A 26,180-nucleotide genomic window follows, 5' to 3' on the forward strand; every position below is an offset into this window, starting at 1 on the left:
TGTCTCTGGAGTTCTATTTAGCTTTTTTAATTTTCTTTTCTGTGTTCTTCAGATTCTAAAATTTCTGTTTATCTGCCTTTAGGTTTGTTCTTTTATTTTCCCTTCCTCTATCTTTAAACTACCTCTGAGATCACCAAGAACATTTTTTACTTAAAGAATCATGATTTTGAGCTCTAAATTTTCTATCTGGTTTGCTTTTATAATTTTCATTTCTGTTAATATTTTTCTGTTTACTTATTGATACCATATTTTAAAATACCTATGATACATTTTTGTTAATTCTTTGAACATATTTATAACTTCTTTGAAGTCTTTGTCTTTTAAATCCAACTTTGGAGGACATTTGGAATCAGTGTCTTTGGATTGTGTTTTCTTTTGTATGGATCATATTCAGTAATTTTTGGTTGAAATCTGCACATTGTAAATTATGCATTGTAGTGATTCTAAATTCCATTATGTTCTTTTGAGGATTCCTAGGGGGTTTTTTTGTTTGTTTGTTTTAATAGATACTTAACTTGCCTGAGCTTAAATTATTTACTCTCACTTAGGTATACTGTGCCACAGATAATATCTCTACCCAGTTTTCCACCTTTCAAATGTTGCTTTTTCAGCCTGGTCAGACAGGATTATTCATTACAATCACAAAGTTTACTCAACAGCCAAATATATATACGAAACGTATACCCAGATTTTGGAGCTCACACTTTCTATGCTCCTCAGCACTGAATTCTGGCTCCTGACACCTCAAGTCAACAGACTTCAGCTTCTTATAGCACAAGATTCTGCTCTAGATTGGGAAAGCAGACCTTCAACAGAGCAGCAAATTTGCAAATCTCACGTGGTTCAGTTATGCCTTTCAACTTTATCCTGTTCTCTTTTTCCTGCTTCCTTAGTGGTCAGCTAGGGATCTGGGCACAGTCAATAAACTTTCTGGAACTCTGTTCCAGGATTTTCCCCCAAAATGTTCACCTGTTTGACAACACTCAGCTCCATGTGTATTCTGCCAACTCAACCTGGAAAGGACATGACTTAATGCCTCCAGAGCTAAGCCAGGTGGGAGCACCTTAGGCAAAGAAGCCCGTCTTGAAATTCTTGCATGGTCATAATCATATCTTTCAAAACAAAGCAGCTGTGGTTGCTGCCTGATTTTCATTGCTCTCCAGTGCCTTCAATGATTATTTTTAATGATATTTTATCCAGGTTTTATAATTATAGCTGCAAGAGGCTTTGCAGAATGCTGTAATTACCACAAGTTCAAGCTTTCTTAGGAATATTTTTTAATAGTGTGATTTTTACAAATATTAATGATGTCTGATATATTATAGAAATTCAATTAATATTTGTTGGATAAATTAATAATGGCTACTTTCTTTTTAGATAGTACAATAAATTTACCTTTGTCTCTTGTTTGTGTTGAGTTCAAAGTATTAAAGGAAAGAAAACTGATACAAAAGTGTAGGCATATAGCTTATCAGTAATATTAAGAGAGTAAAAATATATTCAAATTGTCATTCTGTCACAAAACTTCAGAAATATAACTCATTTTTGTCTATGAAAACTGATTTACCATTTTTTCATTAAAATTCAGAAAGAAGGAAGGATGAGGGAATAATAAAGGATAAAACGATTATTTTCTAAGAAAACATTTAGTACAAATTTACAATAGTAATTCTATCAAATTAAAATCTTCAAATTTAAATTATTATTGAATATAAAATCCAAAACCAAGCTATAAGAATAATACTATCTTTACAGCTATTATAAATATTAATCATCAGGCTGTATACACTAAGTGCCTAACTATTGTGACATGATAGAAGTGCAGTGTGAGTTTACAAAATAATGTTAAGCAATATGGCCATTTTAATGTGCAGTGCCTGAGAAAATCTTAGTAAAAGAAGAGAATTTCTGATTTCTTTGATGTTATCCTACAAAATCCTGTAAATTTCCTGGCTAGCAGAGGTGGTGTAGTAGATGGAGAATGATTTTGATAGTCAGGCTCTATTAAAAGTATCTGTTTCCCATTGACTATCGAGATAAGTCTCTTAGCCTATCTGACTGTGCCTTAGGAAAACATGATTATTGCCCCACATCATATACTCATTTTAAGGAGAAACATTGTAGAAACACCTGAGTATGCTTGGTATATGGTAAGGTTCTGACTATAGTTGTTTTTCTTTTTTACAGAAGAGGATAAATATAATGTTTATTCTCCTTTGCTCTTCAAGTATTTTCTGGCGGAAGGAATCATCAATGGGCATACTTTGTTGGTCGCATCTGCAAAAGAAAACCCTGCTGACATTTTACAGGTATAGAATAGAGTATATTCTATATATTCAAGATTGCATTTTGAACACTTTATGAAGCAATATTGTGTATACATATGGAGGAAGAAAAAAGTGAAGGCGTATTAACAGAAATTTTGCAGTCTGAAGAATTCAGAAAAGAAAATTTAAGAAAATTGAACAGAACTTCAGAGACATGAGGAGCAATATAGAAAGATTCAATCAATGTTTAATTGGAGTCCTAGACGTTGAGAACAGAAAGAAGCAGAAATAATATTTAAAGAACTATTTCAAAATGCACTAATGGGGCTATACATACATTTTTTTTCTTAAAGAGGGTATCAGATTTTTTAAGCATATAGTTTCATTTTTAAATTAGTGTTCTTGAACAATTTTTTAACTTAAAGTTTAAATCAGAAGTAGGGAAAAGGTGAATAAGCTTTTAAAAACTGACAACAAATAAACTTATAGTGATGATAATGACAGAACTCTGTAAGAAGTCAGGTTTGATTCCTGGTCAGGGCACATGCCTAGGTCTCAGGTTCCGTCCCTGATCAGGGTGCCTGAGGCGGGCGGTGGGGGGAGGGGGAGTACAACCAGTCAGTGTTGCTCTCTCACATTAATATTTCTCTCTCTCTTTCTCCTTCCCCTCCCCCTCTCTCTAAAATCAGTGAACATGTCCTCATGTGAGGATTAAAAAATTGTTTAATGATTTATTTTTAAACTATTTTAATTTGATCATCTTATATTTTAACACAGCTCTATTCTTAATCTTGTCATTGTATTCCTTCATTTGTTTTTTTTATTTTTAATCCCCACCCAAGGATATGTTTATTGATTTTAGAGAGAGAGGAATGAAGATAGAGACAAACAGAGAGAGACAGACAGACAGACGTCAATTGTTTGCCTTCCTATGTGCCCAGACCGGGAATAGAACCCGCAACTTTTTTGTGAATGGGATGAACTCCAACCAACTGTGCCATCCTGCCAGGGCCTGTTATTTTATATTTCTTACATGTTTAATATGTAATGGTAAAACAATATTTGATTTACAAGAATTATATGCTTGCCCTGGCTAGGTGGCTCAGTTAGTTGGACGAAAGGGTTGCAGGTTCCATCCCTGGAGGGGACACATACAGGAGGCAACCGATCGATGTTTCTCTCTCTCTTTTTTTCCCCTCTCTCAAATCAATAAGTATATTTTAAATATGATAATATGCCATTCTGTTTTTTCTATTAAAATATTAAAAGTAGGCCCTGGCTGGTATAGCTCAGTGGACTGAGTGCTGGCCTGCAAACAAAAGTGTCACCAGTTTGACTCCCAGTCAGGACACGTGCCTGGATTGCAGGCCAGGTCCCCAGTGGGGGATGCACGAGAGGCAACCACGCATTAATGTTTCTCCCCTTCTCTTTATCTCTACCTTCCCGTCTCTCTAAAAATAAATAAAATCTTTAAAAATATATATATAAAGTATTATTTTAACATATACATATTTTATATAGTCCAGTTGTTTATGTGTTTAGAATAGATTAGAAAAATATGGCTGATAAAAACTTAAATTATTTGTATTCTGCATAATACCAGTACACAAAGTTTTTAGCATCTCTGAGAAAAATAAACAAAATATTTTGGAATGTAAAATGGGATGTTGAATACTAATGTGGATGATTAAGTTTTTCTACATAGTATTCAGTCAGGATTCAGGTGCCCAACTCAGTTAGAATTATACTTAAAATTTTGTTTATATCAAACAGCCGATCAATGAATGATGAAAACCAAGGCATTAACAATGTTTAGAGATGCAACATGGGGGGAACAAATGTTGCAACAGCTTTGTTTTAACTTTATGATATATAATTGGGGATTTTGGGAATCTCTAACCAAGGCAAATATTGCTGGTACAAGAAATGGAAAAAGACAATCTTGGAGACCATAATTATCTTAAAACTGTATATAACTACACACAAGTACAGGATAAAAAGCCCCTCAGCTGCCTAACATATATAACCACCCAGCAATTTATCCATCATCCTTTGAACACATATTCATGCCTATTGCCATCTAAGCTCCTTCAGGAAATCAGCATTAAGATGTGACACTGAAAAACTGCACCCTTTAGAAAGTCCTATAGAACAATATATGTGATATTATTAAAGCTTTTTAAATACATGTGGTAAGTATTTTTCAGTTAACTTTGTTATTTAGAAGAATTTTCTTGATCATCTCAAATATAGTGATAAGTATTCTCTGTGAAAACCTTCTATGGAATGTTTTCTAAAATATCAAAATTCACATTTTTATGTTAAAATATTTAAATATTTATCAGATAGTCTGATTTTTTGTGAAATAAAAATTATTATTTTTGTTATTTATGTATTTTTTAATTATTTTATTATTCTTCAAGTACAGTTGTCTGCATTTATGCCCCACCACTCCCCATCCCACTCCAGCCATCCCCACCTCCCTCCCCTGATTCCACCCCCACTTGGTTTTGTCCATGAGTCCCTTATAGTTGTTCCTGAACACCCTTCCATCCCTTTCCCCCCCATTTTCCCCTCCCACCTACCCTCTGGTAACTGTCAGATTGTTCTTAATTTCAATGTTTCCGGTTATATTTTGCTTGCTTGTTTGTTTTATTAATTAGGTTCCACTTAAAGGTGAGATCATATGGTATTTGTCTTTCACTGCCTGGCTTATTTCACTTAGCATAATGCTGTCCAGTTCCATCTATGCTGTTGCAAAGGGTATAAGCTCCTTCTTTCTTTCTCCTGCAGAGTATTCCATTGTGTAAATGTACCGTAGTTCTTGATCCATTCATTTACTCTTGGGCACTTAAGTTGCTTCCAGCACTTGGCTATTGTAAATTGTGCTGCTATGAACATTGGGGTGCATAGGTTCTTATGAATCAGTGTTTTAGGGTTCTTAGTATATAATGCCAGCAGTGGAATTTCCTGGTCAAAAGGCAGTTCATTTTTAGTTTTTTAAGGAAATAAAAAATTACATATACACGCATACACACACAAATATTTCCTTAGAGGTTAAAAATGCTAAGATTTTTCTATTATATCCTTTTTATGATTTCAATTATATGATATGCATTAATATTTAATGAATTAAAGTAAAATGATTTTTAGAAGTAAAGTTAAACACTATTCATAATATACTAAGGTCAGTTTTAAAATTTACTTTGAACATTTTTTGGTGATGATATGTCCATAGGTAATATTCATGCAAAAATATATCTAATATCTAGAACAAAGGGTTAACTTTGCATTGAATTTATCGGGGTGACCTTGGTTAATTAAGTTATATAGGTTTCAGGTTCACAGTTCTATAAAACACCATTTGTTTATTGTGTTGTGTGTTCCTACCCCACGTCAAGTCTCCTTCCATCACCATGTATTCCCCATTTTACCCTCTCCCCGCCCCCTTGTTCTCTGGTAATCACCATACTGTTGTCTGTGTCTATGAGTTGTGGGGGTTTTTTTTTGCTTTATTATTTCACCTTTTTTATCCAGCTCCCCATACCTCCTCCCCCTGACAACTGTCAGTCTGTTCTCTGTATCTATGAGTCTGTTTCTATCTTGTTTGTTAACTTATTTTGTTCATTAGATTTCACATATAATTGAAATCATAAGGTACTTGTCTTTCTCTGCTTATTTTACCTAGCATAATACTCTCCAGGTTTATCCATTCAGTTGCAAAGGGTAAGATTCCCTTCGTTTTTATGGCTGAGTAATTAATATTCCACTGTGTAACACAGCTTTTTTATCCACTCATGTGCTGATAGGCACTTGGGTGGCTTCCATAGCTTGGCTATTTTAAATAATGTTTCAGTAAATATAAGGGTGCATATATTTTTTTCAATTAGTGTTCAGATTTCTTTGGGTATATCCCCAGAAATGAAATCTCTGGGTCATAAGGCAGTTCCATTTTTAATTTTTTGAAGAAATTCCATAATGTTTTTCACAGTGGCTGTACCAGTCTGCATTCCACCAGTGCACAAGAGTTCTCTTTTTCTCCACATCCTCTCCAACACTTGTTGTTTGTTTGTTTATTGATATAGCCATTCTGACAGGTATGATGTGATATCTCATTATGGTTTTAATTTGCATTTCTCTGGTGATTAGCAACAGTGAGCAACTTCTCATATGTCTGTTGGCCATCTGCATGTCCTCTTCGGCATCAGCCCCAGTTACAAAGTACAAGGCTAGAATTCTCTCTCGCTTTTTTTAAGATTTTATTTTATTTTTAGAGAGAAGGAAAGGGAGGGAGAATGAGAAGGAGAGAAACATCGCTGTGCAAGAAAAACATTAATTTGTTTCCTCTCGCACGCCCCCAACTGGGAACCTGGCCTGCAACCCAGGCATGTGTCCTGACTGGGAACCAAACTGGTGACCTTTAGATTCGCAGGCTGGCACTTAATCCACTGAACCACACCAGCCAGGGATAGAGTTAATTTAAGGAGCTTAAAAGTTGTATTTTTTTTAATATGTACCCAGCATAAGAACATGCCTACTACAAGAGTGGTATAACTACATTGATGTTTACTAAGTTTATAATAAATGTTAATATCAAACATGATAGTAAATAATAGTTCAAATTTAAACTGAATTATGATAAACCTCATATTTAATATAGAGAAAAATATAATTGGAAATGAATTACTTTATGGTAATCCATAAGTCATAGAATAAGTAGCAGTTCATTTAAAATGAACCATATCATGTTTGATGAATGAGTACAGCAACAAGGTGTTTAGTGGTGAAGTACAAAAATTAAGACTAGCATCTTCAGAATTCTTTCTGTGGACTGTAAAATCCATAAGTAAAAATTGAAGTTTGGTCTTAATAATTTGAAAGCATTAATTTATATCCTGAAATAACAACCTTTGACCTAAATATTGAACTCATTTGTTAAAAATCTGGTTCATTTGTACCATGTATCTTTTGCTTTATTGGGTTCTTTAGTTATAAATGAGATCAGAGATACCAGTTAATTTAGAATTAGGTGTAGCAGTATTGTTTGATGAACAACATAAAGTTTGAATTTCTATTAGAAAGATTTCCTTTCCTTCTTTCAATTTGGTGTCAAGATTAAGTCTGTGTTTGCTCTCTGTCTGTTATTTACTGATCATGGAACAAGAATTAGATTCTGAATCCAGTGAGTGGTCACTTTTTTGCTCTTAGTATATTGCAGTGCAATCTGGTCTTTCTGAGCAAATAGAATACAGAACTATCTCAGATTTTTCTCGTTTTCCTTGTTCTGCCTAAAATGGAGACAGCTATAAGAATGAAGTTAAAGAAACATTCTTTGGTTGTCCAAATATGTTTTTGAATATTTTTTTATTATACTCATCTCCAAAGTTATAATTTTAATATGCTACAAATAGTTAAAAATTATTTCCTGGCCCTTGTGTCATTCTGTTTTGCAAGCTGTATTGCATGCTCAATAACAGCACATTTTCCCATGCATTTTTACTTTTTCTAGCTAATGTAATACTGTATTTCCTATCAAAACTATTTTCTCACTGTGTATCTTTTGTCCATAGTGTAAGGACAAATATTAGAAGAGTCCTGTGAAGACAGGGCTGTAATCAGCATAGGTTACCTTCATTTCTTTGTCAACCTTTTACTTGTTCAGAAAATTATCAGAGTCTGTGTTTTTTAGTGTTTACTCTGAAGTGCTAGCTGAGCCGGAAATTTGCTGTTTGACCCCAGGGGTTCACTTTTCCCCCCCTCGCTACTGATGAGAGCTTATTTAAAATTCTAAGTTCTCCTCTGGCAGCCACAGTTAGAGTCTCTTTGGCAAACTAAAAAGGCTAAGAAAAAAACATGCAAAGGCTCAGTACTGCTTCCAATGACCTACATTTGTAGCCAGTTTTGAAAAAATGGCGTGTGCCTTATTTTTCAACAAGAAAATGAAAGGTAAGATAAAAATAGAAAAATAAAACCCAACTCTCGGTCACTGGCTACTGACAACCATTTTTGATATAACATTAAATGAACACACATTTGGAATTGGTATTTGTACATCAGCTGACAAAAGAAAGGAATTTTGCATGCAGAACAGTAGCCTAAGTCATATGGCAAAAGTGCCATACTCTGTAAGATTTATCCACAAGAAGTGAAATGTATTTGGGATCTCGGCTTAGATTTTAAATTTCTGTGTTGCTGCTTAACTAGTGGCAGGACCTTGCACAAGTCACTTAACCTTTCCTATTAAGATAGGGATAATACCCTTGCTATCTTATTCCAGACTTCCAAATTAAAAAATTATATATCTGGAGGTTTTGCTTTCTATATCGTAAAGCATACTTATTCCACACCTCACATTTACTTACAAAAATTTTATTTTGAGCTCATAAAAAAAAAGAATGTGCTTGCTTTCTGATGGTTATTGCTATGCTCAAAAGAAACGTTAAACTCTTGGAACTGTTGCGTAGTGCTGTATCACTCTCTGAAAATAAGCCACACAAGACCAGCATTGGGAATTTTAGAAATAGAGTTTGTTTGTTTCTTCTGAATACTTTCACAAAAAAAGTACTGCAAAGTATTCAGTCCTTCTTGGAGGCACACATGACTTGAAATTCTGAAAACCAGAGCTGTCAAAAGTATAAGTCAATACTTTTTACTTTTCATCAGCTCTCCACATTAACTATCCCATTAAATGAAATGGTAAAGGATGCCATGGAAGGAGAAAGGCAGTGCACCTTCAGGGGTCCTAGACTAAGCAGACAGTCTGTAAACGTGTCTTAGGCACGAAGGATAATGTGGCTGTGTGAGCAACCTCAGAGGAGACGGGCTATTTGTCCAGCTAGTGTTGGGGCGGTTCTCTCAGTGGCCAGTCTTTCTCCTCTGAAATTTTAAGTTATGTTCAGCAAAAACTGGTCAGCAGTTGCAGAAAGTAGGCATAGTTCACCACATCCATGTTTTTATATTCCATAATATTAATTAAATCAGAGGTATTTGAAATGTGCGTATCGTTTTCGTAAAATACACTTACTACTGTTGTGTGTGTGTCTAAAAGTCTGTGCCAGGTTTCAGAAGCAAGGTAGATAGTATCAAATTGAACATGAATTCAAAATAGAAAGTAGATCTGAGACTAGGAAGCTAAACTCCTTACCTTTATGTTCTTAAAACAGATGATAACAAACAGGTTGCTGTAGAATTAAAGGAAGTCTATTTTATGCCTTTTACCCAGTACTCAGCAGAAAGAGAATCAGTTTTGTTCTATTAACATCAAATGTACTACAGGATGTAATTTTCAAATTTAATAAGAGTGAAGTGATTTGCAGTTTCATTTAGTACCCCACATACTCTAAAAATTTTTGTTTGTGACATTTTCCATAGCTGGATTTATTCTAGGAAAAAAGAAGAATACAACATCAAACAAATAAAACCAGGAGCTTGCATGTTCTTGAGCTAGGAATTTAACTGATCTGGACCAGTTAATGAAGATATGAAGATAAATGCCTAATTCTGTTCCTAATTCAGATTTCTTTGACTGAAACTTCAGAATATATCTTTTCCAACCATGTAAAAATTATATGACCTCAATTGAATAATTATAAGATTATTATCATTATCCTAAGTTTTAATTACATTTGGAAATATTTTAGTTATATCAGGTTTTTATAAATTAATATAATTTACAAATTATAATAAACAGGGACAGTTAATACTTAGAGAATTTTGTAGGAATCCTCTCCCGGCATAACTCAAATAATTGTTATAAAACCTGCTTACTTCATATAGATTCTGTATGTCATGTTTTCTTAAAATCAGGTTACTATATACCCTTATACAGTAGACATTTACTAAAGAGGATTATTGCACATGATCACACTAACTTAACCTGCTAATACCAGTGATTAAGGGGAGAATTCAGTCTGCAATTTAAAACATTTCACAAAATATATTTAATCAAGACATTTTCTGTCACAAGGGCCACATTGTTTATCATTCATTCTTTTTTCTATAACTAGAGATACAGATATGGACAAAGATAAATACATATGTATATGTGTATATATACACATATACATATATGCACAATATATACATAATACATACACACATACTGTTTTTAACAGTGATTACCTAATTAGTAGATGTCTTCATTTTAACTCATATTATCTCTCTGAGTATGAATTTTATTCATTGTGCAGTCAGAGCCAGATCAGACATCAATAGCATTTAACAGAATGACTTTACTTTGTAAAGGAACCCAGAAAGGAAAACTCCAATTTTTATGGCTAGAAATACTGATACCAACAGTGAATCCTTTTCTCTCCATAGGGAAAAACATGGAATTTCTTATTTTAAGCTTTCTTTCTAAGAAATTTGTTTTGAAGTAAAAAAGAATGCTTTGAAGAAATAGATAGTACAACTTTTATATTTTGACATATAAAACAGATAAATTCTGTATCTGAGTTGATACACTGAGGAAAGTTGATAAAATTAATGTAAACCTCATGGACACTTGTTCTTAACAGCTTGAGCATTTTGAATTTTTTACCTCCATGAGAAAATGACTGTGGAAGCTAAAAATGTCACAGTGCCAAGACACCCACTGCATCCCCCTATAACTCCTTTTAAGTTGGTGCCATCAGTAAGCAGTCTGGGAAGCATGTGGCTGCCTTGGCCAGGACTTGGAGAGCTACTGACTATGTTAGCAGGCATATTGTTAGCACCTAAATAAGGAATTTAAATTCACGTGTACCTCATTTTCCCCACGTTACTACCGACTGCAGTGGGACTCCAGGACTAATTACACTTCTAAATTGCTTTGAGATTCTTCTATCACTTGTGCTCTTAAAAACATGATGGCTTAGAATGTAATATTTTAAAATAATTAGATTATGATTTGCATTTAATTGAAGATAGTTTTTTTCACTTACAGGTTTTGTTTTGTTTTTGGTTTTTTTTTTGCTTAGTGCAACCCTTTTCCTTTATTTCTGAATTCTTCTAGTGCAGACATCCATTTCCTGTTCTTGTCTTCCCTCTAAGTCAAGAAAACTGAGAGATTTTCCAGTCTTCTCAACTCATTTCTGTTTCATGTGTTAAAGGGAAATGCGAAAGGTTCAAGGGTTTCATTTTTTATTTTCAGATACATGTAATTGGCATAGCTCCAGAATTAAAAGCATTATTTTTGTCAGTATCTTAACTTGAAAGTTTAGTTAAAATAATATTTTAATAGTGATTTACCCTTTCTTCTAATATCAATAATTTTGCCACCTTTATGATCAAGAAAAAATATCTGAAATTATGCTAAGATGTTACTATTGTGTACTGAATTTAGTTTGTAATGCAGATGGAAATAAATTAGTTCACAGATTACTAATCTTAAAATCTATGAGTTTTAAAAACATTTTTATGTAACATCACCTACACCCCCAGATTTCTGATGTACTCTGTGTCATCTACATTTCTGAATACTTTTAACAATTGAAATCACCTCTTTCCCCATATACTATCATTTATTTTTAAAATTGTTTAAAATGTATGGATTTGAGAGAGAGGACAAGAGAGAAAGAAACATCAATTTGTTTTTTCACCTATTTATGCATTCGTTGGTGGCTTCTTGCATGTGCCCTGACCAGGGATCAAACCCTGCAACCTTGGAGTATTGGGACAACGCTCTAACTGACTGAGCTACCCAACCAGGGCTCCTCTCATTGCTTTTAAATATTTAACTGAAGATAGTGTGGAAGGCATACTTTTTTTTAAGATTTTATTTATTTATTTTTTAGAGAGGGAGAGGGAGAAAGAGAAGGAGCAAAACATCAATGTGTGGTTGCTTCTCACATGCCCCCCACTGGGGGCCTGGCTCTCAACCCAGGCATGTGCCCTAGACTGGGAATCAACCGGCAACCCTTCAAATCATAGGCCGGCATTCAGCCACAGAGCCACACCAGCCAGGGCTGGGGGCATACTTTTAATATATGGATACTCAGGTTGAATATTAGGCATACTTTGTATTCACATTAAGATAATCAGTATCTTTGGACTTGTTTCTCTTTCAGAAAACAAATGTCCCCCCACAAAAAAAACACCTCAAAATCAACAAAGTAATAAACTTACTGATACATGGATAATGCTTAAGTAGTATTAATTATACAGTTACCAAAGCCTGCAAGGATCAAAAGATTTTATTTTTAAGAAGGATTTCTCATGCTGCATGGATTATGCTGCTACATAATAGCTCAGTAGTACTTCTGCTGAATTGTAAAATAGCTTAGAGAGGAGTATGATGCCCATAGTTGTTGTAATGCATAGGTAATTAAGAGGGTGGGAGGTTAAGCTTCATTAACTGCTGAGGGATTGTATCTTGGGTTTTATTATGCCCTAGAGAACATAAAAAGTGAGAAGGGTCAAACTGTTGGAATCAGATTTTGCTTGTGCATCTGCCAAAACAAAGACCACAAAATAATATAGCAGTAAGCACAGAATGGCTTGAATTGAAAAGGGAAGAAATATATTTACAGCATCTTATCGATGAGGATAAATGTTTCTTATGAAAAGATAAATATACTTAAGTACTGGGGTATATTTTGGTATTGGAAGTGTGTAATGATTTAGTTTCATATGGTTTTTTAGGTAGAATAAACAGTTCCTTTTGTCTGAAGGTAGCGCCAGTTTCTTTATTGATGTTGTATTTCTAACCTGATTTGATTAAGATAGAGAAATTTTTTTACTTTCTAGCCTATCTTCTGTATAGAATTTATGAAGCCTACTTTTTATTTTTATTTATTCCTGATCCTTATTACCCAATATATGGGAACTGTAAGGGCAATATTACGGGGTGGGGGTGGGGGGAATCTAATATTCTTTCTTTTAGACAACAAGAATATGACAATACAGTATGCTCTATTGCAACAAATATTGTATTAAATAACTGATGTGTCAGCTCATTTGCTTTAAAGGGCTAGACAGTAAATATTTTTGTGTTTGCAGGCTATATGGTCTCTGATACAACTAATCAGTTCTGCTATTGCATCACTAAAGCAGCCATAGACACTTTCTACACAAATGGGCATGATTGCATTCCAATAAAACTTTATTTACAAAAACAGGTATCTGGTTGGATTTGACCCTCAGGCCATAGCTAACCCATGGAGTGCTACAAAGCCACCAAGGTTTTCTCCTTTCTGTTTCCTATTGAATTGTTTGGTACCAATGTAGAAATTCTATTAAATGAATATATTGGTGACTTTCTGAACTTTCTTTTGTGTTCCACTGAATCATATGTCTCTGTCTATCTTAGATGGACTTCATTGTTCTAGTTTTATAACGTCTTGGGGTCAGGTATTTAAGTCCTCTAGTTTTTTTCTTTTGCAAACTTGTTTTGGTTATTATGGATTTTTACATTTCCATATAAATTTTAGAATCAACTTGTCAGTTTATGTGAGAAAGATTGCTAGAATTGTTTTTTTCCCCAAGTGGCTTTTTTCTCTCTGTTTTGATTCTTGATAGTCTCTACTGCTCTCTTAAGATTCCTTAACCTGTGATCTACTCTTGTCTTCTCTCTATATTGTTATGAACTCATTTCCTTTGTTTTTGTTACAGTTATTTCAATGGAATTTTTGTTTATAATGAATTAGGTTGTAATCCTTGATAAGATAAATTACACTTTCTATTTCAATCAAATAAATACTTATTGGATATCCAAAAGTACAAGTTACTATTTTAAATGAAGACAACAGCAATAATAAAGATATGAAGGTATAAAGACCAGGGCATCTTGAATAAGCACATACTGTCCATTCTGTAAGGCAGTAGTATGGAATAAAGTTCAAAGGGTAGTCAGACTTTTTGTGAGCTACTTAACGAGGTCACTGAGAGTGCTATGGGTCTATCCTGCCAGGAGCAGGAGAGGCCCTAACCAGTCTCACATGAGGGAAGATAATTGCAGAGGAACAAAGTAAGGAGGAGGGAAAAGGTGAGAGAAAAGGAGAAAGGAGAGTGACAGAGGACAACCTGATCCAGTATACTTCGAGTGTGACAGGCAGTTGAACATTAAGGCAGAATATCCAAAGGCAGTTAAAAACCTAGGCCCAGAATTTGGGAAATGATTGGAAATAGAAATTTGCTAGCCATCATTTCTTTCTCCGTCAAACATTTGTTGAATGCCTACTATGTGCCCGAAACTATGTCATGTACTCTTTGTGTCCCTCCACCACCAAACTCATGTCCTTGCGTGCAAAATGTGTCCATTTCAACCCACTAGCCCCCAAACTCTTAACTTACTCCATCATCACCTCTAAAGTCTAAAGTCTCATCTAAATATAACCTAAATCAGATGTGGATGAAGTTTGAGGTATGATCTGTCTTGAGGCAAAATTCCTTTCCAGCAGTGAACCTGTGAACTTGTTAAATCAGACAGGTTATGTCCTTCCAAATACACGGTGGGACAGGCATGGGATAGACATTCTCATTCTAAACGGGAGAAATCAGAAGGAAGGGGTGATGGATTCCAAGCAAGTCCAAAATTTAGCAAAGCAAATTCTACTAGGTCTTACGGTTCATGAGTAAACTACTTCATTCAATGTTCTGCCTTCTAGGCCCACTGAGGTGGCAACATCACCCCCACGTGGCCGGGCAGGGCACCACCCACATGACTATGCAGGGCTGTGTTTCCACCCTTTGAAAATGAGGTGGAGGCAGCCCTGCCTCCCAGGCCTGAGTACTCTGGGCCTGTCCTGGGAGTGGCAGCTCTGATGGTCTCTGAGCACATTTGGGCTCCTGAGTCCCTTCTCTTGCCAGATAACTCATGTTTGAAGCCAAATTGTTCAGTGGCAAATCCTGTAAAACCCAAAAAGTTCAACAGCTTAATTCCATCCTGTCTTGTCTGTTCCCTTTAGTTCAAACTGGCAGTGTCCCTACCAGTGTAATTGCTTCTTTATTCCTGGCTCCTGTGGATATGGCTGACGAATTCATAATCTCTTTACCAAATCTTTTTACCAAGTGGTCATTCAGCCATACCCTTAGTGTTCTAGTGCCCTCTTCAGAACAATTGTTTTCTTTCTTTTCTTTTTTTTTTAAATTTTTTTGAATGTGAATAGGATGAGATTTTTCCAATTCAAATTCTGGTTCCTTTTTTTGCTTAAATTCCTTCTTTAATTCATTTCTCTCTTTTTGCACTTTACTGTATAAAAAGAGTTATGAGAAACCAAGCCACTCCTTCAAAATTTTGCTTAGAAATCTCCTCAGCTAAAAATCCATTTTCATCACTCCCAAGTAGTACCATCCACAGAACACTAGAACACAGGCAAGCCAAATTCTTGCCACTTCATAACAAGGATTGCCTTTCCTCCAGTTCTGAATAATGTTCCCCATTTCCATCTGAGACATCACCAGAATCACCCTCAAGTTCTGTATTTCTAGCTGGCATCTCAAAACTCTTCCATCCTCTAGAATTATCCAATTCCAAAGCCACTTCCATATTTTAAGTATTTGTTAGCAGTGTCCCCCCTGCCCCACTCTTTTTGGTACCAAAATCTGTCTTGGTCAGTTTGTGCTGCCATAACAAAATATCACTGACTGTGTGGAGGGAGGTTTAAGGGGGTTAAATAGTCATAAAAAATACAATAATTTTTTTTAAATAAAAGAAAAAAACTAATTTATTTTCTCACATTTCTGGAGGCTAGGAAGTCCAAGATTGTGGTGCCAGCCAATTTACTTCCTGGTGAGGACTCTTTCTGGCTTGTAGATGAAATAATGTGGTTAAGCGTCATGTCCCTAGAATCTCCCATCCCCCTACTCCAAATGGACTGCCTGTTCTCGAGGCTGCCTGCACAGGTGTTACTGGGGCCTTCCCCTCATCGGCCTCCCCTGACCGAGCTCCTGGTGGAACACACCTCTAATAACTTGTGAGTGAATGGAGATACAGGTCAGTGTGAGATTGCAGAGATTTTTCAACTATCCATGTCTGAAAATGTCGTAGTTCTGCCCTCAAATTTAACAGTAGTTAGGTTAAATACAGAATACTAGGCTAGAAGTCACTTTTTCTCCAAAAAGTCCCAGTGTTGCACTTGCAAAGTTTGATGGCATTCACACTCCTGATAAGTTCCACCCAACTCCTGGAAGCTCTTCAGATACAGTGCTTTCTGCATTCTCCCTTATTCTGTAATGTCAGGATTATATGCTTTGGTGTGGGTCTATTTTCATTTCTAGCTTTAGTACTCAGTAGGACTGTGCATCTAAAGTCTCCTGTTTTTCATTTCTGGAAATTTCTCTTAGATAATTTCTTTGCTATTTTCCTCTGTTATCTGTTTCTCTGTCTAGAAATCCTTTTACGGTGCTAACCTTCCGGACTAATTCTCTGTTTTCTTTTCTCCATCATTTTCTGTCTTTTTAAGGGGCAGTAAATACAGCACCATAGTGAAGACACTGAATGATACAGCAGGACAGACCTTCGTCAAGTTCATTAATCTTTGTACTACAATGTCTTCATCTATGACATGGATTTAATAATAGTGCTTAATTCTTAAGATTGTTTTAAGTATTAAATTTTTTAATCGTATAAAGAGCTTAGAACAGTGCCTGGCAGTTGGAAAGCACTTTGAAGCATGTTAGCTACTGTGATTTTTTTCATTATACCTACTTGATCTTCTCGTGCATCTGGTCAATTTTTTAAAGTCTGCTCTTATACTTTAATTACCAGAAACTCACATTTTTTTATAATTGTTTCCTCTTATTGAAGTATGTTCTTTTTTATTCATCATCTCATAGATAATGCTTTTTTTATTATTTTTGTAGCTTACAGCTATTTCTGGTGGTGTTTTTATTTCCTGCTTGTTATCTTGGTCTTTGAATTCCATATTGGATGCTTTTCTCAAATATCTGATCATTCTTGGCTGTCCTTGGATATTGATGAGTGGGGGACTAGAAAGCCATTTGAAGTGCTGTGTGTTTGAACATGAAACCTGTGGTCTGGTAGACTTACTGCACACTTGGCTAGAAGTGTCTCTCTAAAGGTCTTCTCTCTTAATTTTGTCAACTTTCCCAGGGAGGAATCCTCTAATCTCCCAATCTCCTGCGTGTCCAGCTTAAGGATGGCTTCTGGCCTCCTGAGAGCCTAGCAGTGAGAGCCAACAGCATCTGTGTGCTTGGGGCAAAGGAAGTTGTCTTGCTCCTCTGTCTGAAGTTTTCAGTGAGTTAGCCTGTCTTCAATATGATGTCTCACCCCTGCCCTCTGCAGTGCTCCTGTTTCCAAAGTGTGTCTGATTTGAACTCTTCATTTCTCTTGCACAGTGGGGAAGGAGTAGTGTCCTGGCTCTCATGGAGAAATAAGGGATTGGCGGAGGGTGGGGACTTTAGAAGGATTTATTGTTCCTTCTAAAGATTTTCAACTGTATTTTTCTGTTCTCACACAAGAGTGTCATTCCTTCCTTCCTGCAATATGTCAGATGTTGAGACTTTTTAAAGCCAAGTGGTAGAAACTGGGTTATTATATTTTTCTCTATATGTCTCTATTGTTTTTTGGTGTTTATATACCTCAGAAAAAAATAATTTGAGATGGAAAATATATGTTATAAAGAATGTTTATCCTTGGGCAGCAGACAGCTAAAGGTTCAACAGTGGGAAGTGATAAAATGAATATTAGTTAAGCTATATAATATAACATGCAACCATTAAGAATTGTATGTTGAAAAAGAATCAAATGTGGGAATGCTCACAATATCATAATTTTAGAATATAAATAATGCATGTTATAATATGCAAATAGGCGAGATGCATTTTGTAAAAAAATATCAAAGACTGGAGGGAAGTACTCAAATATGTTCCGAGTTATTATTTCTGGGTGGTAGGTTAATAACTTATTGTTTTCTCTTTTGGATGTTTCTGTATCTTACAATTTTCTATACTGAACATTGACCACTTTTTAAGTCAATAGCTATTCAATATCTATTGATTTTTATAAGGATATTTGGGTACTGTTTTTATAAGTTAAAAAGTTATAATGAAAAAAATATTGTGTTGGGTTTTGACATGTATATCAGTCTTACAGTTAACCACTAGAAAATTGTTTTAAAAAATATTTAGCTTTTGTTTACCTTGTTCCATAGAAGATTTGAATCAGCTTGTAAGAAATCATATTATAGTATTAAAGAGTTGAAGGAATCAGGGAAAATTAATAGAGTTAGGGATGAGACACACAGCAGAAAACAGTGCCTAAGCCAAAAAGGCAACCCACGAGCTGTCGCGTGATGAATTGTGCATGAGATTTGGGGGGAGAGGGGGTAGACGAGGAGGCATATAACGTTGTTAAGTATTGAGAAATAAAACACTCTCCTGATTTTAACTTTAAACAGTTAAGTTGTGATGCTTCTTCAAAATCCCAGGTGAGAGAAATATGAAGAGTATTTTGATGATTGTAAAGCCTCAGAGTGAACAATTTAAATTGCTAGATGAATAATTACATAAATTTTAAAAATTTTCCTAGACCAGCACTGGATGGATGGAATTTTCTGTGATGTTGAAAATGTTCACCACCTGCATTGCCCTATGGAACAGCCATTGGCAGCATGTGGAGCACTTTAAATGTGGCTAGTGCATGAGACGCTTGAATTTCAGTAGTCACAGGTTGATAGTCACGCGTAACATAATTCTAGACCAGTGGTTGTGTAAATGATGCTGATGTGTTTTTATTCCTGAAATTAACAAAACTAATTCAGATCATGAATGTTTTACTTAATATCTAATATCTTTGGGGGGGAACCGTAGACAACTGCACGTGAAAATAGATAGGTATGGCAAGTTGGATATACATTCATTGAATATCAGTTTTTATACTATCTTATTTGTTTTTCATTTTCTTGTTTTAGAAGTAAAATTATATGTTCTTCACCTGAGGATAGGACTGTAGGCCAGAGGAAAGGGTGGAGAATCTCCAGACTTGTGTTTTAACATTTCAAAAGTTTTGTGCTTTCCTCCCACAAGGCAATATAAAATATTAATGGGATTATATTATCTATGTGAATGTGTAAAGACAGGAAAATAATTGAAAACCAGTGATCTAAAATAATTTACTATAAAATAGTTTATATATTTAATTTAGAAGTAGAATGATTGCCAAACAATATGTATAAGAAGACAGTTTTTCTATGTTTGAAATGTTCTAAACAGAACATGCAATTAGTTCTTTTATAGCAAAGCTATGGGTGTTTATTTCTCCATTATTCCTTTCTGTCCAAATTTTTCCTAAATATTAGCAAGAATTATTGTATGTGGAGATTTGGGGTTAAGATATGAGAGTACTAAATATGTATCATATGCTTTCCTACATTATCAAACAAAAAATAATTTAAAATACTCCAAAAAATCAGTTGTCCTGAACAAAACAAGAAAAATCAGGGCCCAACCCAATGCCATAAATTTCTGAAGTTCATGGCCAACAAGTCTTAGGTTCAGTTCCTAACTTTATTCTCATACCTAGAAAAACCAGTGAATTAGCATAATTTTAAGAAATAATTAGGACTGGTAGTCTCAAACTAAAGCAAATGTTTCCGAAAGCAACACTGAATTGGGTGTATAATTTAAACCCTAATAGTAAACCACATCCCAAATGGGAATAAAATATTCACTGAACACGGGAAATTGGCATTTAAAGAAATCTCATAAGAATATTAAGAACCTTGGTCTTCTGGAAAAGAAAAGATGGCATAACTTTGCCCAAGTCTCATAACATGAATGAATGTACAGGAAAATGGGCAGAAATCAAAATACTCAGCCCTCAAACTAGAGCTAGAGGAAAAGCTCAATCTGGAAGAAAACTTCATCCAAGAACAGAAGGCAGTTCCTCCGTAAGAGATTTATGGAAAAGTTTAATGAATCAGAACATGAGTTCAATAAAATAATATTGAAAATAGATAAGAAAACCAGAGAAGTAGATAAAAAGGATAATTGTAGAATTAAAAATAAAAGTCGACTTAAATATTATTGCCAAATATAGTAGCAACAAGGAACAGGCTTGTGATAGTCACAGTGAAGTTAGAGAAAAGAGATTGAAACAAATGAGAATATAATTACAATGTGGAAACATTTTTATTTAAATTAAATAGTCAGGAACTACTGTATTGGACAGCACAAGTGTAGAACATTTCCAACATCACAGAAAATTCTCTTGGTCAGCGCTGGTCTAGAAGATGGGGAAACATTTATTCATCTAACATTTTGTTTCCTGTGTGATGTTTTGTAACTGTCGATGATACACAAAGGTATTTTCTATTTCATTGTGGACTGGAAAAATAATTTTAAACCTGAGACATGAAAATATTTTACTTCAAATTCAGAATCTTCAATTAAAGGGGCATCTAGTTTACAAGGGGGAGAGAATACAAAGCAGTACCCCCATGTAAGTTTAGTCTTTTAAGCTATTGAACTACAAAGATAAAAGAAAAATTGTTCAGGTGTTCAGGCAGGAAAAGCAAGTCTACAAGGGTGGAATCCTTCAGACTTCCCTACAGCACCATTTTTTTGTCCAAAGACAGTAAAGAAATATCTACCAACTTCTAAGCAAATTAAAATATTAAGAAATATAATGTCCAACCAAAATGTTAGTCAAGTAAAAATGTATCTCATTTATTTCCTCAAGGAGAACTTCATGGACTATCCTCTTTAAAGTAACACCGCCTTCCATTACTCTGTGTTCCTTTCCTGTTTTTACTTCAAGTTCATGTTACTATCCTAGGATGTAACTCCATGGAAGCAAAGACTTTATTTTGTTCACTGCTCTGTGCCTTGTACCTTCCCGACACTGTTAAATAAGTGTAGGTATCAATGAAGAGAACTCAAGAACAATAACATTTTATCATATACTGCTTTTACAGAAGGATTTTGTGTAATATACCTGTCTACAGAGAGATAGATCTTTAGATAGATATAGATAGATATAGATAGGTATGCTTTTACAGAAGGATTTTGTGTAATATACCTATCTATATCTATCTATAGATTTATCTATCTAGATCTATAGTATATGATAAAATGCTATTAATAATTTTGTACTTTAGCCCTGGCTGGTGTGGCTCAGTAGATTGAGTGTGTTGGCCTGTGAACCAAAGGGTCGCCAGTTTGATGCCCAGTCAGGGCACATGCCTGCGTTGTGGGCCAGGTCCCAGGTGGGGGCATGTGAGAGGCAACTAATCAATGTATCTCTCACACACCAATGTTTCTTTCCCTCTCTTTCTCCCTTCCTCTCTCTCTAAAAATAAACCTATCTATAGATAGATAGATATAAATACATATGTATACAAGGTCTGTCCATAAAAAGTCCAGCCAGTGTTAATATAATGAGAATGATTTGTGCAGCCAAGGAGAGTGGACTGCAACATGCATGTATGAACAATGATGACTTCACTGAACTAGTCAGTGGGGGTGATAAACACCATTGGGTGAGCATGTGTACTGTGTAGCCATCACATCCAGTATGACTGAGTGAGTACAGCAACGAGTCTGCGTCAGATTTTGCCTTAAGCTTGAACATTCCTCCATGGAAACTATTCAGATGATTCAGAAGGCCTCACCTGTGGGCAACTGGTGATTGACAGCTTCATCACAACAATGCGTCTGCTCATGCATCGAGTCTCATGCAGAGTTTTCTGGTGAATCACCAGGTGACTGAGCCTCCCTACAGCCCAGATTTGGTGCCCTGCTACTTCCGGCTTTTCCCAAAACTAAAATCATCTTTGAAAGAGAAGAGATTTCAGACGGTCCATAGGTTCAGGAAAATACTGTGGGGTAATTGATGGTGCATGGGAGAACTGTGTGAGGTCGCAAGGTGCCTATTTTGAAGGGCACTGAGGCATCATTATCCTATGTACAGTGTTTCTTGTATCTTGTATCTTCTTCAATAACTATCTCTATTTTTCATATTGTGTGTCTGGATACCCTCCGAACAGACCTCATATGCCATGAATGTTGTTTACTTAACGTTAATGATTATTGTGGGAGAGTGTGGCTTTTTTTATTTTTTTAATGCTATACCTTTGTCAGACTACAATATTACTGAGTGTCCCTGAGATTGAAAAGCCATGTTAATCCAAATATTTGTACTATTATCTGGTATTGACAGTCCAAATGTGTAGCCCTGAGTAATGGTTAAGACAATTATTTTACTGAATTCTTATAATTAAGCATTTACTGAGTGCTTAATATGCAGCACGCACCATTCTCTATATTTTATATTTTTAAGTTATTTATTCCTTACAACAATCCAGTGAAGCAAATACATTGTTCTTCACTGTTCAAGTGATAAATGGAAACATAGAGAAGTCCCGTAGGTGTGTGACATAATCACAGGTAAAGCTACTAGTACATAAAATCAAGATTTGGTCCTAAACAGTCTTGTTGAATTCAAACTCACAACCAATATTCTGTATTGTACTATACACCTCACAAATATTTGCTTCCATCAGCAAAAGAAGTTACTTTATATTTTGTAAGATACATATGCTGTGGTTAGGAATGATGGATTCATAGCTTAAATGATATAACTAGTTTCTAATACTGGCATAAATTAAACTGTGAATCTATTTGGAGGTCTTTTAGGAAGTGACTGAAATATATGATGCTTAGTATGTTTTCCAGCTGATTAATTGACTTGATTCTAAGTATAAATAAATCTGATCCTGAAAAGCAAAAGCTGAAATTTAGACTATTAATGGTATAGTACAAGATTATGTTTATTAATCTAGTACCCCACATTATCTTTATGAGTCTGGCTAATAAAAGATACAATTATTGGATGAGCTTTCCTTCTCCAGGAAACTTACATACTTTTTTTCTTTGCATTATTTCTATAGTACATTTTCACCAAAAATAAAGTCTTCTATGTTTTTTGTAGTCACTCAGTAGGTCAGCTTCCCCCCAAAAAAGGTAAAATTGGAATTCATCATCTCTTCATTTAATCAGAGATTTAAAATTTTGCTTTTATTGTTTAAAGAAGAGGCAGAAGCTTGCAGGTGCAAAACTAATGTTTGCTATGGACAAAATAAATGTCTTTATTCCTAGCTATTTCTTCACCCAGTATTTTAGCGAACAAGTTTTTTGAATTCTAGAATTATAAACAGATTGCACACAACCTTTGCTTTTACCTTGTGGCAGACATAACAATAATTGCATGTAATATGTAAATACTGACTTGAGACTCTACTTTAAGTGTATATATACATTTAAAACATAAGCACAGCTTCTTGTTGCAATAGCAGTTGATTTTGGTTACTATAAAAATTTGAATTTTTTATTTAAATTCTATTTACTCCTTTTCTCTTGTTTTAGGTTTCTTTTGTTATGTTATACTTAAACCAATTTTAAGGCATCAATTTTTACTACATTGAAATATTCTAGTATTGGTAATATTATTTAAGAAAATTATCATAGTTTTTACCACACATGCTCAGTAATGTATCATTCTGTTTTCTCAGGAACTTCCTGCACCGTTACTTGATGATAGCTGTAAAAAAGAATTCGATGAAGATGCGGGTGATCAGAAAGCACCGGACTCTAACATTAAGATGAAAATAGCTTGGCGTTATCAGCTATTACCCAAGATGGAGGCAAGTCAACATACAAGCTATTTCTAAAATTTTCAAATGCAGTTGTTTTCATTTTATGGAATCTCTTGTATAACTGTTATCTTTGAGGGCAATACAATGTATATTTGTTTATTTAAATAGATATTTATAGCATACTTGATCAAGATGACATATTTCTTAAAAATAAAATTATGGCAAATTGGGATTTTTAAACCAAAGAATATTATTTCATTTGTCCCATAATCTTCATATAGAATCTTTTAATCTAAGGTTTCAAGCCAGAGTAAGTGAACTAACAAAGCCATATTTTTTCTTTTTATTTTTTATTGAATTTATTGAGGTGATATTTGTCAATAAAATCGTACAGGTTTCAAGTGTGCAATTCTACACTACATCATCTGTATGTTGTGTTGTGTGATCACCACCCCAAGTCAAGTCTCCTTCCGTCACCATGTATCCCCCCTTCACCCTCTACTGTCTGCCCCCAACCCCCTTCCCCTCTGGTAATACCGTGAATTATTTTGTTTGTTTTTGCTTAATCCCTTCTCCTATTCACCCAACCTCCTAAACCCCCTCCCTCTGACAGCTATCTGAGTTCTCCATATCTATGAGTCTGTTTTTATTGTTTGTTAGTTTATTTTGTTCATTAGATTCCACGTATAAGTAAAATCATATGGTACTTGTCTTTCTCTGACTGGCTTATTTCACCTAGCATAATGCTCTCCGGGTCTGTTCATGCTGTCACAAAGGATAAGATTTCCTTTTTTATTTATTTTTTATTTTTTTATGGCCGAGTAGTACTCCATTGTGTACCGCTGCTTTTTTAATCCACCAATCTACTGATGGGCATTTGGGCTGCTTCCAAATCGTGGCTCTTGTAGTTAGTGCTATAGTGATCATAGTGCTACAGTAATCATAGGTGCATATATTCTTCTGGATTAATATTTCAGATTTCTTCGGATATGTTCCCAGAAGTGTAATCACTGGGTTATAAGGCAGTTCCAGTTTTAATACTTTGAGGAAACTCCATACTGGTTTCCACAGTGGCTGTACCAATCTGCATTCCCAGTAACAGTGCATGAAGGTTCCCTTTTCTCCACATCCTCACCAACACTTATCGTTTGTTGATTTATTGATGGTAGCCATTCTAACAAGTGAAATGGTATGGCATTGTGGTTTTAATTTGCATTTCTCTGATGATGAGTGATGTTGAGCATCTTATATGTGTATTGGCCATCTGTAAGTCCTCTTTGGAGAAGTGTCTATTCAGTTCCTTTGCCCTTTTTAAAATTGGATTGTTTGATTTTTTGGTGCTAAGTCTTCTGAGTTATTTGTAAATTTTGAATATTAACCCCTTATCATGTATATCATGACAAATATGTTCTCCCAGTCAGTGGGTCATCTTCTCATTTTGTCAGTGGCTTCCTTTACTGTGGAAAACCTTTTTAGTTTGATATAGTAACATTTGTATATTTTTTATTTTGTTTCTCTTGCCTGAGGAGATATATAAAAAATTATATTGCTATGATAAGCATCTGAGATTTAACTGCCTGTGTTTTCTTCTAGGATTTTTATGGTTTTGAGTCTTAGATTTAAGTTTTTCATCTATTTTGAGTTTATTCTTATGTATGGTGTGAGAGATGGTCTTGTTTCATTTTTATTTTGCATGCATCTGTCCAATTTTCCCAAAACCATTTATTAAATATACTGCCTTTGCTTGTATATGCTTGCTTCCTTTGTCATGTTCCATTGTGTATGCTTGCCTCCTTTGTCAAATATTAATTGACCATAAAGGCATAGGTTTATTTCTGGGTTCTCTGTTCTGTTCCATTGATCTACATGTCTGTTTTTATGCCAGTACCATACTGTTTTGATTACTACGGCCCTTGTAATATAGTTTGATATCAGTAGCATGATTCCTCCAACTTTGTTCTTCTTTCTCAATATCACTATGCCTATTTGGGGTCTTTTGGAACATTGTTCTAGTTCATGAAATACTCTGTTGCTATTTTCATAGGAATTGCTTTGACACTATAGATTGCACTGGGTACTATGGACATTTTAATGATAACTAACAAAGCTATTTGTATCCAGCATGATCACTTCCAAATATTCAATGTAAGTCATAGTTCTTTGGAATTACTATTTTTATTTGTATACCTTTCCAACCACTAAACTTCCAAACTCAGATATCTCATAATGGGTCCTATCCAGTACTGACAAAGAAGAAAGTTAGGGGTAAATCTCTGAGAAATCAAAGCCAGATGTCAGTAAATCTGGCCACTAAAGCTCATGACCCTGTTCCGATTGAAGGCTCTTTTCGTCTGTTATCTCCCTCATTTGTTCGTTTGCT

At 34.9% G+C, this 26,180-nt stretch overlaps 1 protein-coding gene across 1 annotated transcript in view; it reads left to right on the top strand.

The window, feature by feature from the left end:
• The window catches only part of ELP4 (elongator acetyltransferase complex subunit 4), a 202,204-nt gene that overhangs the window by 22,702 nt on the left and 153,322 nt on the right, over positions 1-26,180 (top strand). Inside the window, exons 3-4 of the mRNA XM_045825782.1 lie at positions 2,188-2,309; positions 23,717-23,848. Of these exons, the coding sequence (XP_045681738.1) occupies positions 2,188-2,309; positions 23,717-23,848 (254 nt within the window). The remainder of the gene's footprint in view (positions 1-2,187; positions 2,310-23,716; positions 23,849-26,180) is intronic.

Source organism: Phyllostomus hastatus, unplaced genomic scaffold (genome assembly GCF_019186645.2).
Source record: "Phyllostomus hastatus isolate PE091 unplaced genomic scaffold, TTU_PhHast_1.1 phas_scaffold_585, whole genome shotgun sequence".
In the NCBI taxonomy this organism is placed as follows: domain Eukaryota; kingdom Metazoa; phylum Chordata; class Mammalia; order Chiroptera; family Phyllostomidae; genus Phyllostomus; species Phyllostomus hastatus.